Source organism: Triticum urartu, chromosome 4A, assembly GCF_056163025.1.
Source record: "Triticum urartu cultivar PI428250 chromosome 4A, HENAU_Tu73, whole genome shotgun sequence".
NCBI lineage: Eukaryota > Viridiplantae > Streptophyta > Magnoliopsida > Poales > Poaceae > Triticum > Triticum urartu.
Genome location: NC_141876.1, coordinates 592,960,355 through 592,974,247, shown reverse-complemented (window position 1 = coordinate 592,974,247; position 13,893 = coordinate 592,960,355). Strand labels below are relative to the sequence as shown.

The 13,893-nt window shown below is 45.0% G+C and overlaps 1 protein-coding gene across 1 annotated transcript; it reads right to left on the bottom strand.

Moving 5' to 3' along the window:
• Nucleotides 1-529: 529 nt before the first annotated feature.
• LOC147976963 (uncharacterized) lies at nucleotides 530-3,658 on the bottom strand. The gene is made up of 5 exons (XM_087519879.1): nucleotides 2,834-3,658; nucleotides 1,872-2,450; nucleotides 1,572-1,714; nucleotides 1,329-1,481; nucleotides 530-1,041 (listed from the first exon to the last, which is right to left on the bottom strand). Exons 2-5 carry the CDS (start codon nucleotides 1,909-1,911, stop codon nucleotides 682-684), a joined length of 696 nt encoding a protein of 231 aa, XP_087376005.1. The 5' UTR covers nucleotides 1,912-2,450; nucleotides 2,834-3,658; the 3' UTR covers nucleotides 530-681.
• Between the last annotated feature and the right edge of the window lie 10,235 nt (nucleotides 3,659-13,893).

Here is a 13,893-nt window from a genome sequence, read left to right as displayed (position 1 = left end):
GAACATTTTCCAATCTTATTAGCATGTTTTAAAAAAAATCTTGAAGTTACATGGTGTACAGACTTTAGTTTAAAACATTACAGCAAAGTACAATGTTCATTCTCATACATATGAGCAATTCCAATCGATGACCATCCAAACAAGCATAATAATTGGTCTCTCCTCCAAATTCCAAGTGCTTGAACATCCAAACAGCATAATTCATTCCAAGTGTCAATTGCTTGAAACCTAATTCAGGTTCAATCTCAATATCAATGTCATGGATTACCATCCAAACAACATAATTCATCTCAGCAATGTCGACATCCAAACAATGTCTGAGGGTATTGCACAACTGATACATGAAAAATACTATATACACCTCTTAACAGTCCATTTTTCTTTTGATAACCAACTCTTAAAAAGTCTCACAAAGGCTTGATCATTTGAACAGGCCATGCCCTCCAGGAGGTTCACAAATCTGCAGTGGTTAATTATCGATAAAAAAAAGATAGATACAGTGCAAGTGCATATATACTTCATCCAGCAATATACTTTGAAATATTAACATAGTTGTTTTACAATATTTCAGTTTTGAATACTGAACATAGAACAGTCTAGTAACAAGTGCAGCTTTAGTCTACATCATAGAAGGTGTAGCACTGTCTTGCAAGCACATGTGCAATTGACTTATTAACAACATCATCTTATAACGATCTCTATGGGTGATGATGAAGATCCATTGGCGAGCAGCCTTCTTATTAAATTATTCTCTCCCTCGTTATTTGGAAACTTGGAACTGATTGGTGATGGAGCCTGCTTATTTATACAGCCACACTGTTTACAATTCTCCTTATCATGCAGATGAATTTTCCTCAAAGCCACAGCTCGCTCCATTACAAACTTTACATAATTTATCAGCTTCTCTTCCTTCTCAAAACCTTTAATGTCGAATAGATTTAAATTGTAATGCTTGAAATCTGATGGTTCCCACAGCACGTTAGTCTTTTTAGCATTATCAATACATGCATGCTTGTATCGTCCACACATATGACGTGATATCTACAATAGATGTAGGCAAAAATTAGAGTCTGCATAGAAGTGAAACAAACCGTTTATTTCAATATGTCTTAATGACAATAATAGGATTGTCCGGACATGCATTCAGCGTCAGGACCTTATCGATTAGGTTTCCTTTTTCTTTCCTTATTAATGCCTAGTCAGCCTTTAAACTCCAAATCCCAGCAATCCAAACATACAAAAATACCAAGTCTGATTTGCTAGTAAAATACTGCAGTGACACTGGTTTTTTGCAGGTACAAAGGGGGTCGTTGAGCCAAAAATCATACCTTGACATAAAAGCTATCGAGGGAAGGCGCGGCTTCAAGAAATAATAAAGTCCACTTAAGGTCACAGTCAGCAAAAATATTATACAGATATACAACTTTTAAATTACTGAATACAGGAACAAGCTTTTTAGGATGTTCAGGTTGAAACCAAACCTGCATCAGAAGAAATGAAAGAAACCAGTTTAACCAACGAGTAAAATAAAATCAATATATCAGAGACATGTTCAAATAGAGAATGCATACCATTTCATCATGGAAATCCAAATGAAGAATTGTAAGGTTCCTGGCGTTAGATAAACACCCACTCAATGTGAATGGTGTCTGCCAAAACAATAGAGCGGAGGCAACTCTTATGTAATGGAGCCGTGGGACATAGCCAAATCGCACTGGAGGGTCAACAGACAACCAGGTATCATAGACCAGACTAGCCAACTGAGGGAGACAGACCAACTCAACATGTTCAAAGTAGCATTTTATAAAATTTAGTGCAATTAGCTGGGAGCTAGGTGCATCCATCTTCAGTACAGAATCTAGCTGGCTCACCTGACACGAGTGCAGGGTCAGAGCCTGCAGCTTCTCGCATGTGTTCAATATGGTTGGCATGTCTGCTTCACCAAATTGAAGATTACGCAGGATGATGCTGTTAAGCCATCTGAATGTATTGGGGCAGGCATCTAAGAAAGACATGAAGCGCCGGCCAAACGTCATCAGGTGCTCGTCGGTGCATATAGTACCTCTGATCTCAGGCCATATGCTGAACTCAAGAAACTCTATGTTCCCACTCTGGACGACATTGCCAACAGCCTGCCCAATGTTGTGCAGGTGAGATGAGTCTGCAAGGTAGAAGATGAGGCGGAGATCCTTGATGGCACTTGCCGTTGCCAGCAGCTTCTTTGTTGCTTCACAGTACGTAGCCATCACTTTACCCACTGTGCGAGTAGAGCGTTGCACGAAGTCATTGATATGGAAAACCAAGCGTGTGAGCATGAGCGGGAGGTGCCTCCATCGCCTTGAAAGGGTGCTGGCCTGGATGACATTGTGCACAGACAAGCGTTCAAGGATGATGCAAAGGATGTCATCAGGGAGCGCACTGAGCTTATCTTCTTCTTCAGGTTGGGTTTCCTAAATCATGAGAAAAAAAGATAATAAAAAACCATGAAAAAAGGGCTGGTAAGATATAAATAATGGTAAGAAAAGCTCAAGTCGACAAGATTGTCAGTATCGAAGATATTTGCTCGTCTGAAATCAATGATGCTGCTTCAGATGCAGCATTTGTTTTGGTACATCTATCCAATTATTTTGGCTAGCAAACTTTCATACCAAAATAACAATGCCAAACAAGTGACCTGGTCATCAGCCTACGAATCCAAACAATCAGATCCTAGCAGGAAAAACTTATTTTGATGATGATGATGATATGTACATAATCAATCTGTTGATTTTCATTCACTCTAATGGCGAAGTGAAAGAGTAAAGCAGTAAACTGGAGTAGAAAATAAACTCACATCGTGGTCAGACGGTAGATCCATAGGCACCCGACTGACAAGGGACATGCTGCTTCACTTCTTCAATGAAACTGCAATATACAGGAAGAAACTTGAGATGCAAACGGATGAACTTTCAATTAAAGTAGTCGGGCTTTGGGCTCAAACTGATTTATCTGCCAACTCCGGTCAGTTCAGCTCGTGCAGGGGAAGGCGACAAGCACGCTCGTTATTTATACAAATATATACAAAGCGACAACGGCAGGAGTTCTTGGCGGATCGATCCCGATTCAAACTGAGTCGGAGAGGAACCAATGTCCGATCGAGTTCTTGGCGGATCCCGACTCGAATTGCATTATCAGGGGGCGGCGGCGGCAGCAAGCAAAGAAGGGAAGACGGAATCTCAAGACGCGATACAGAGAAGCGAAGGTGGGAACTTAAGGAAGAAAGAGCAAAAACATGGAGCGGAAAACGCCGCAGGTATGAATAGCTGGTCCGCCGATTCAGGGGGCGCCGGTCGTGGACGTGGTCCACTCCCTATCCTCTCCCTTTCCTCGGCCTGGTGTCCCTTGGTTCCAGTACCAGATCAGGCGTCGATTTTGGTCAAGCCGGTTGTTGGCGGCGCCATCGATGCTCGGGCCACGCCGATCAATGCAAGGTCGTGCTCATGGATGGGATCTGGGCTCTCGGGTGTCCGGATGCAGGGCGGCGAGCCGGCGACCCTTGTGGAGGGAGCCATTGTGCTCGTGGGCGGAGCTCGTGGTTCGGCGTCCGTTGGGGTCGTCCCCTTTTTGAAGGCTCGATTGGTTGTGGGGATGAAATTGTACGGACGGTGGCGGTGCTTCGATGCCGTGGCTTTTCTGAAGGCACCGCCTCGGAGCTTATGCCTCGTCGACGTTCAGCTTCGCCTTTTCGCGGTGGCTTGACCGTATGCGAGGGCTTCATGGACTCCATAGTGTTGTCTATTATTCATCTTTTGTCTGCTTGGAGTTGTTAGGATGGTATGGTTGTTTGTCAATGACTTTGTGTCTTGCTTTGGGTGTGTGCGTGTGTTTATTTGTATTAGATATGTTGGTCGCTGCTTTATACACAAAGTAGGGAAAGCCTTTTTTGATTAAAAAAACTAGATCTGAAACAAACCCGGATGGAGCCTCGTGGTTAGCACGACAGGCAGGCGGTGAGCTTGGCAAGACGGGGCTCACACGGGCATTCGAAAAATGCGCTACCAAAACATAGAGCTTGGTAGAGGAGCGAGACCGGGAGACGGCAGCGACAAAGAGAAGAGAGACCGGGAGAAAGGCGGGGGTGCTGGAACACGGGGAGACGAGGAGGAGTTGCTCACACTGTTGTTGTGTGGAAGTAAAGGCATCTCCAATGGTGACCACATAACCGCATGACGGTCTAGACGTGATTTTTTATCCAATATGGTACCCCATCTGCCCGCAGACCAGTCTTGGATGTCCGCTTTTCCACAAATTAGGGGGCTTTTCAGGCGTCCAAATTGCTGCCACGTATGCGACGGACACCCCGGATCCACCCATGTACCAGTTGATCTACGCCTCCAAAACTAACGATGGAAGCATTGCATGTGCTCCTCGAGAACCATTGATCTGTGCCTCTAGATGAAAGAAGCACATCATGTGCTCCCCAACAAAGTCCGGGTAAAATGTAACCGGAAGCATAGATCAGCGTCTGCTGGGGCACAGTTCTGTTTCCAGCAGAGGCACAGTTCTATGTGCACAAGAAGCACATGTAGTGAGGAATAGTTCAGCTTTATGTGCCGCGGAGGCGCAAGTGTGCTTATGATTTTTATGTTCTGATTACTCTTAGATATGGGGAAACAAAAAACAGAACTCTAAAGTTTCAACAAAAATATAGACAAAGATACTCAAAGAAAAACAAACGTACAACACAGTCTGAAATTATAGAACGAGAAATAGCTGAAAACAACCACAACTTTGTTTGATCATCGTAAACAACATCTGAGGTACCATTTGAAGTGCCATAGCAAAATACATCAAAAATAACTTTAAAACACCCGCAAGATACAGTTATAAATCACATAATGGTTATCCTTCATAGTCTAGAACTATAAGTCGCACCACTGCGCCAGGAGGCTGAAGATAACGGCTAGCATCCCATCAACCTCTGTGAAGGTTTTAAGCACAAAGATGCTTTCTTGCTGAGATGATGCTTGAAGAAGTTCACTAAATTCCTTGCTTCTTCAACACCATTCTTCCACCCGAAATGATGAAGTGGGAAGAAGGAATACTCACATAGACATCATCCCTCATAATACTCCAAGTTAACTACCAGGGTTAAAATGTCAGAACTAGGAACAGGCACAAAATTCTTCAGACTTGGTACCACAAGGTTTGGAATTATTTGAAGAAGCACAATTCTAGATTTTTGTACTAAATAGAGATTAAGTTAACAAAATAGAAATTGAAAAAATAATAAAGTGACCATGACAGGACGATTGACATTATAAGAACTAAGCTCGTGCATAAAAGGACGACACAATATGTAGCTGTCAGCAAAAATAGAACTTGACATACAAAACATCTGCTGATAATTGAGATTGACCCCATAAGTGTAAAAACAGGTGCCAACAAGGTCCCTTTCAGATTCACTCAAGCCCTCGAGAGCTACAAAAGAGGTTCTAACAAGAGGAAAAAGTGTCCATCAAGAAACATATCAGCTACGGTAATAATTGTTTAAAAATAAAAAATAAAACTAACAACTTACCCGGGTAAAGGCGACAAAAAATCTCCACCACGATTAAAATCAACACCAAGAACCGTTCCATAGTGCTCAATTCTATCAGTCATTGTATCATGACAACAGAGACCATAATATGTGACTAGTTCCTCCCAGGTAGGACAATTGAATTTGCTGCTGACTTCACCATGCCTGAAAAGAACCCAATATAATACATCCTCGGTTGTGAAGGGCAAGTTCAACATCCTTGTTGCCCCTCCGAATGGCTAAAACCCTTCAATGCTCAATGTACCGAGCAAGATGAGCTCTAACATTGCAGGAGCATACTGCAGAAAGAAACATAACCTAGAAAACAAAACATAGAGTTCTAACTCTTCGAAACAACATTAACAAAAAAACTAGAAATAACTATGCACGACCAACAATTTTAAAAATAATTTTTAGCAACAATTTTAACCAAAAGGAAATTGTTGAACTTATGACACGCCTCAAACACTATCCATCCAGCACCACAGTGAGCCGACCCAGAGAAACACCACTAATGGCGCAAGGACCACTTGATCTTCCGCAAGAAGGGCAAGACATAGCTGCATAGAACATACAAAAAATAGTTTACTAATATCCGATTCAATAAATATACAATATGATCGAGTTGAAAGCTATCATTTAATAGTGTGGGAAGCCCCCATCCGCAATTACCCCATAAAACTCCATTACCCTGAAATTTAATGGAAAAGAAACACAGACAATGCTAACCAACAAAGAACACAATCGTCACTGCGAGCAAGGGATAAAACGATCATCGGAAGGGTGGAGGCGGAGAAACAACAATATGAGTAGCCAGCGCTGACATAAGGAGCGCGAGGGAGGAAGACGAATGAGAGGAACAAAATGAAACTCATATAAAAAAATTTAAAAATATAAGGACTAAAGTATAAAAGGAAAAACAAAAAAACACAGAAAGTGAAAACCGAAAATCGGAAAGAACGCACAGGCACCTCCCTGTGCAACAAATGTCGTACGCAAAGCACCGTGGAAAAATATCTCGAGCCGCGACGACATGACCTTGTTGCGTGGGGGCGCTAACGAGTAATCTTTGCGGAGGGTACCCTCAGCCGGTGATTGCACGAAAAGACGATGCATGATCAACATGGCACTTGCCGGGTTCGGTTGCGGGTAATGTTCGCCCAAATCCGTACCCGTCACAATATTTTTCGCCCAAACCTGTACCCGTACCCGCACCTCAGGTTCCAAATTGTTCCCATGCCCATACCCGATCCGTTGTGGGTAAATATACCCATCTCGACCACACACTAGTAGAAAACAGGGCTTTGGTCCAGGCCGGGTCAGCTCATTAGTCCCGGTTCAGTCTAGAACCGGGACCAATGTGGGCATTGGTCTCCCGGTTCGTGAGCCCAGGGGGCCGGCCGGGCCACGTGGGCCATTGGTCCCGGTTCATCTGGACCTTTTGGTCCCGGTTGGTGGGATGAACCGGGACCAATGGGCCTCGCTCCTGGCCCACCACCATTGGTCCCGGTTGGTGGCTTGAACCGGGACCAAAGGCTCCCCTTTAGTCCCGGCTCATGTCACCAACCGGGACCAATGAGGTGCCTATATATACCCCCTCGCGCAAGAGCAGAGCACAGTGCTTTGTTTTTTCTGGCCGAGGGGAGAGGGCTTTGTGGTGCTCTAGCTCACCTCCTATGCACATGAGGTGTTCGATGGAATGCCCGAGCCACACTACTTAAGCTTTCTCCTCTCGAAGCTCGATCTCCAAGCTCCATTTTCCTCGAGATTTGTCTAGATTTAGCGGTCCGTCACGCCCCGTCCCCGTCTTCACCGCCGTCGATCACCCGCGCCAATCTCATCACCGACACCACCGTGGTGAGCCTCTTGTTCTTATCTTCTTTCTGAAAGGAAAAATATTCTTACTTGTATGTTTAGATAGATACTTGTATCATTTTCTTACATTTATTATTGCATCTTATATAGTGCGATGGTTTTGGTATCCGCCCCCGTCGGCCCTCGTCCTGTCTATGATTCGGATGTGGTATGTATATTATCTTTATAACTATTGGTTCATTTATTGTTTATGAAAATTATGCCGACCAACGTGACATAGATTTTATTTATCTAGGATGTATGTGAATCGGAAATGCCAACCGACCCTATTGTCGAGAGGTTAAATTTAGTTGAAGAAGAAAACAATTTGTTGAAGGAAAAAATAAAAAAAATTGAGGAGGAGAAGATGATATTGGAGTTGCATGTTGCGGATGTCGTCGATGATCACAAGATCAAGATGGATGCAATGCGCTTGAAGATTAGAAAGATTAGAAAATATGCCATTCATACCGAGGCTTGGTATCATTATGCCGTTGGATCAATTGTTACCTTGGTTGCGATTATGATCGCATTTGTTTTCGCATTGAAATGTTTTACATAGTTTCAATGTATGGTTTAATTAATTAGATGCTCTGGAGAGCTATATGTTGTTAGATGAGAATTATGTATGCACTTTGGTTTTAATGTGATGATGAACTTCTATTAATTTGGACACTTAATTATATATAATGCACGCAGATGAACCGGCAATGGATGTACGGTGACAGACACACCCGCGAGTACATTAAGGGCGTGCATGAGTTTCTCGATGCGGCTGAGGCAAACAAGCAGAATGGTTTTATGTGTTGTCCATGCACTGAATGTGGGAATACGAGGTCTTACTCTAACCAGAAAATCCTTCACTCCCACCTACTTTACAAGGGTTTCATGCCACACTATAATGTTTGGATGAGGCACAGAGAAATAGGGGTTATGATGGAATACGGCGAAGAAGAAGACTACGATGACAACTATGTGCCCGCTGAATACGGTGATGCTGCAACGGGGGGAGCTGGTGAAGATCAAGAGGAACCAGACGATGTGCCCAATGATGCTGCAACGGGTGAAACTGCTGAAGATCAAGAGGAACCAGACGATGTGCCCGATGATGATGATCTCCGCCGGGTCATTGTCGATGCAAGGACGCAATGCATTAGTCAAAAGGAGAAGCTGAAGTTCGATCGCATGTTAGAGGATCACAAAAAGGGTTATACCCCAATTGCGAAGATGGCAACACAAAGCTCGGTACCGTACTGGAATTGCTGCAGTGGAAGGCAGCGAATGCTGTGGCTGACAAAGGATTTGAGAAGCTACTGAAAATATTGAAGAAGAAGCTTCCAAAGGATAACGAATTGCCCGACAGTACATACGCAACAAAGAAGGTCGTATGCCCTCTAGGATTGGAGGTGGAGAAGATACATGCATGCCCTAATGACTGCATCCTCTACCGCGGTGCATATAAGGATCTGAACGCATGCCCGGTATGCGGTGCATTGCGGTATAAGGTCAGACGAGATGACCCTGGTGATGTTGACGGCGAGCCCCCCAGGAAGAGGGTTCCTACGAAGGTGATGTGGTATGCTCCTATAATACCACGGTTGAAACGTCTGTTCAAAAACGAAGAGCATGCCAAGTTGATGCGATGGCACAGTGAGAACCGAAAGAAAGATGGGAAGTTGAGAGCACCCGCTGACGGGTCGCAGTGGAGAAAAATCGAGAGAAAGTACTGGGATGAGTTTGCAAAGGACCCAAGGAATGTATGGTTTGCTTTAAGCGCGGATGGCATTAATCCTTTCGGGGAGCAGAGCAGCAATCACAGCACCTGGCCCGTGACTCTATGTATGTATAACCTTCCTCCTTGGATGTGCATGAAGCAGAAGTTCATTATGATGTCAGTTCTCATCCAAGGCCCTAAGCAACCCGGCAACGAAATTGATGTGTACCTAAGGCCATTAGTTGAAGAACTTTTACAGCTGTGGAATGAAAATGGTGTACGTACGTGGGATGAGCACAGACAGGAGGAATTTAACCTTAAGGCGTTGCTGTTCGTGACCATCAACGATTGGCCCGCTCTCAGTAACCTTTCAGGACAGACAAACAAAGGATACCACGTATGCACGCATTGTTTATATGACACTGAAAGTATATACCTGGACAAATGCAGGAAGAATGTGTACCTGGGCCATCGTCGATTTCTTCCGACCAACCATCAATGTCGAAAGAAAGGCAAGCATTTCAAAGGCGAGGCAGATCACCGGAAGAAGCCCACCATGCGCACCGGTGATCACGTGCTTGCTATGGTCAATGATTTACACTACGTAATCTTTGGAAAGGGTCCCGGTGGACTAGCTGTTCCGAATGACGCTGAGGGACACGCACCCATGTGGAAGAAGAAATCTATATTTTGGGACCTACCCTACTGGAAAGACCTAGAGGTCCGCTCCTCAATCGACGGGATGCACGTGACGAAGAACCTTTGTGTGAACCTGCTAGGCTTCTTGGGCGTGTATGGGAAGACAAAAGATACACCTGAGGCACGGGAGGACCTGCAATGTTTGCACGAAAAAGACGGCATGCCTCCGAAGCAGTATAAAGGTCCTGCCAGCTACGCTCTTACGAAAGAAGAGAAAGAAATCTTCTTTGAATGCCTGCTCAGTATGAAGGTCACGACTGGCTTCTCGTCGAATATAAAGGAAATAATAAATATGCCAGAGAAAAAGTTTCAGAACCTAAAGTCTCATGACTGCCACGTGATTATGACGCAACTGCTTCCAGTTGCATTGAGGGGGCTTCTACCGGAAAACGTCCGATTAGCCATTGTGAAGCTATGTGCATTCCTCAATGCAATCTCTCAGAAGGTGATCGATCCAGAAATCGTACCAAGGCTAAGGAGTGATGTGGCGCAATGTCTTGTCAGTTTCGAGCTGGTGTTCCCACCATCCTTCTTCAATATCATGATGCACATCCTAGTTCATCTAGTCGACGAGATTGTCATCCTGGGGCCCGTATTTCTACACAATATGTTCCCCTTTGAGAGGTTCATGGGAGTCCTAAAGAAATATGTCCGTAATCGCGCTAGGCCAGAAGGAACACTAGTAGAAAACAGGGCTATGGTCCAGGCCGGGTCAGCCCATTAGTCCCGGTTCAGTCTAGAACCGGGACCAATGTGGGCATTGGTCCCGGTTCGTGAGCCCAGGGGGCCGGCCGGGCCACGTGGGCCATTGGTCCCGGTTCATCTGGACCTTTTGGTCCCGGTTGGTGGGATGAACCGGGACCAATGGGCCTCGCTCCTGGCCCACCACCATGGTTGGTGGCTTGAACCGGGACCAAAGGCTCCCCTTTAGTCCCGGCTCATGTCACCAACAGGGACCAATGAGGTGCCTATATATACCCCCTCGCGCAAGAGCAGAGCACAGTGCTTTGTTTTTTCTGGCCGAGGGGGAGAGGGCTTTGTGGTGCTCTAGCTCACCTCCTATGCACATGAGGTGTTCGATGGAATGCCCGAGCCACACTACTTAAGCTTTCTCCTCTCGAAGCTCGACCTCCAAGCTCTATTTTCCTCGAGATTTGTCTAGATTTAGCGGTCCGTCACGCCCCGTCCCCGTCTTCACCGCCGTCGATCACCCGCGCCGATCTCATCACCGACACCACCGTGGTGAGCCTCTTGTTCTTATCTTCTTTCTGAAAGGAAAAATATTCTTACTTGTATGTTTAGATAGATACTTGTATCATTTTCTTACATTTATTATTGCATCTTATATAGTGCGATGGTTTTGGTATCCGCCCCCGTCGGCCCTCGTCCTGTTTATGATTCGGATGTGGTATGTATATTATCTTTATAACTATTGGTTCATTTATTGTTTATGAAAATTATGCCGACCAACGTGACATAGATTTTATTTATCTAGGATGTATGTGAATCGGAAATGCCAACCGACCCTATTGTCGAGAGGTTAAATTTAGTTGAAGAAGAAAACAATTTGTTGAAGGAAAAAATAAAAAAAATTGAGGAGGAGAAGATGATATTGGAGTTGCATGTTGCGGATGTCGTCGATGATCACAAGATCAAGATGGATGCAATGCGCTTGAAGATTAGAAAGATTAGAAAATATGCCATTCATACCGAGGCTTGGTATCATTATGCCGTTGGATCAATTGTTACCTTGGTTGCGATTATGATCGCATTTGTTTTCGCATTGAAATGTTTTACATAGTTTCAATGTATGGTTTAATTGATGCTCTAGAGAGCTATATGTTGTTAGATGAGAACTATGTATGCACTTTGGTTTTAATGTGATGATGAACTTCTATTAATTTGGACACTTAATTATATATAATGCACGCAGATGAACCAGTAATGGATGTACGGTGACAGACACACCCGCGAGTACACTAAGGGCGTGCATGAGTTTCTCGATGCGGCTGAGGCAAACAAGCAGAATGGTTTTATGTGTTGTCCATGCACTGAATGTGGGAATACGAGGTCTTACTCTAACCGGAAAATCCTTCACTCCCACCTGCTTTACAAGGGTTTCATGCCACACTATAATGTTTGGACGAGGCACGGAGAAATAGGGGTTATGATGGAAGACGGCGAAGAAGAAGAGTACGATGACAACTATGTGCCCCCTGAATATGGTGATGCTGCAACGGGGGGAGCTGGTGAAGATCAAGAGGAACCAGACGATGTGCCCAATGATGCTGCCACGGGTGAAGCTGCTGAAGATCAAGAGGAACCAGACAATGTGCCTGATGATGATGATCTCCGCCAGGTCATTGTCGATGCAAGGACGCAATGCATTAGTCAAAAGGAGAAGCTGAAGTTCGATCGCATGTTAGAGGATCACAAAAAAGGGCTATACCCCAATTGCAAAGATGGCAACACAAAGCTCGGTACCGTACTGGAATTGCTGCAGTGGAAGGCAGAGAATGCTGTGGCTGACAAAGGATTTGAGAAGCTACTGAAAATATTGAAGAAGAAGCTTCCAAAGGATAACGAATTGCCCGACAGTACATACGCAGCAAAGAAGGTCGTATGCCCTCTAGGATTGGAGGTGGAGAAGATACATGCATGCCCTAATGACTGCATCCTCTACCGTGGTGCATACAAGGATCTGAACGCATGCCCGGTATGCGGTGCGTTGCGGTATAAGATCAGACGAGATGACCCTGGTGATGTTGACGGCGAGCCCCTCAGGAAGAGGGTTCCTTGTGAAGGTGATGTGGTATGCTCCTATAATACCACGGTTGAAACGTCTGTTCAGAAACGAAGAGCATGCCAAGTTGATGCGATGGCACAGTGAGAACCGAAAGAAAGATGGGAAGTTGAGAGCACCCGCTGACGGGTCGCAGTGGAGAAAAATCGAGAGAAAGTACTGGGATGAGTTTGCAAAGGACCCAAGGAATGTATGGTTTGCTTTAAGCGCGGATGGCATTAATCCTTTCGGGGAGCAGAGCAGCAATCACAGCACCTGGCCCGTGACTCTATGTATGTATAACCTTCCTCCTTGGATGTGCATGAAGCGGAAGTTCATTATGATGCCAGTTCTCATCCAAGGCCCTAAGCAACCCGGCAACGAAATTGATGTGTACCTAAGGCCATTAGTTGAAGAACTTTTATAGCTGTGGAATGGAAACGGTGTACGTACGTGGGATGAGCACAGACAGGAGGAATTTAACCTTAAGGCGTTGCTGTTCGTGACCATCAACGATTGGCCCGCTCTCAGTAACCTTTCAGGACAGACAAACAAAGGATACCACGCATGCACGCACTTTTAGATGACACTGAAAGTATATACCTGGAAAAATGCAGGAAGAATGTGTACCTGGGCCATCGTCGATTTCTTCTGACCAACCATCAATGTCGAAAGAAAGGCAAGCATTTCAAAGGCGAGGCAGATCACCGGAAGAAGCCCGCCATGCGCACCGGTGATCACGTGCTTGCTATGGTCAATAATTTACACTACGTAATCTTTGGAAAGGGTCCCGGTGGACTAGCTGTTTCGAATGACGCTGAGGGACACGCACCCATGTGGAAGAAGAAATCTATATTTTGGGACCTACCCTACTGGAAAGACCTAGAGGTCCGCTCCTCAATCGACGTGATGCATGTGACGAAGAACCTTTGCGTGAACCTGCTAGGCTTCTTGGGCGTGTATGGGAAGACAAAAGATACACCTGAGGCACGAGAGGACCTGCAACGTTTGCACGAAAAAGACGGCATGCCTCCGAAGCAGTATAAAGGTCCTGCCAGCTACGCTCTTACGAAAGAAGAGAAAGAAATCTTCTTTGAATGCCTGCTCAGTATGAAGGTCACGACTGGCTTCTCGTCGAATATAAAGGGAATAATAAATATGCCAGAGAAAAAGTTTCAGAACCTAAAGTCTCATGACTGCCACGTGATTATGACGCAACTGCTTCCGGTTGCATTGAGGGGGCTTCTATCGGAAAACGTCCGATTAGCCATTGTGAAGCTATGT

Excerpts from the sequence above, each read along its gene's own strand:
- LOC147976963 (XM_087519879.1), bottom strand. The coding sequence starts at position 1,911 with ATGCGAGAAGCTGCAGGCTCTGACCCTGCACTCGTGTCAG. Across the intron at positions 1,482-1,571 it reads TGGATTTCCATGATGAAATG|GTTTGGTTTCAACCTGAACA; the intron begins GTATGCATTCTC and ends CTTCTGATGCAG. Across the intron at positions 1,042-1,328 it reads TCGATAGCTTTTATGTCAAG|ATATCACGTCATATGTGTGG; the intron begins GTATGATTTTTG and ends CATCTATTGTAG.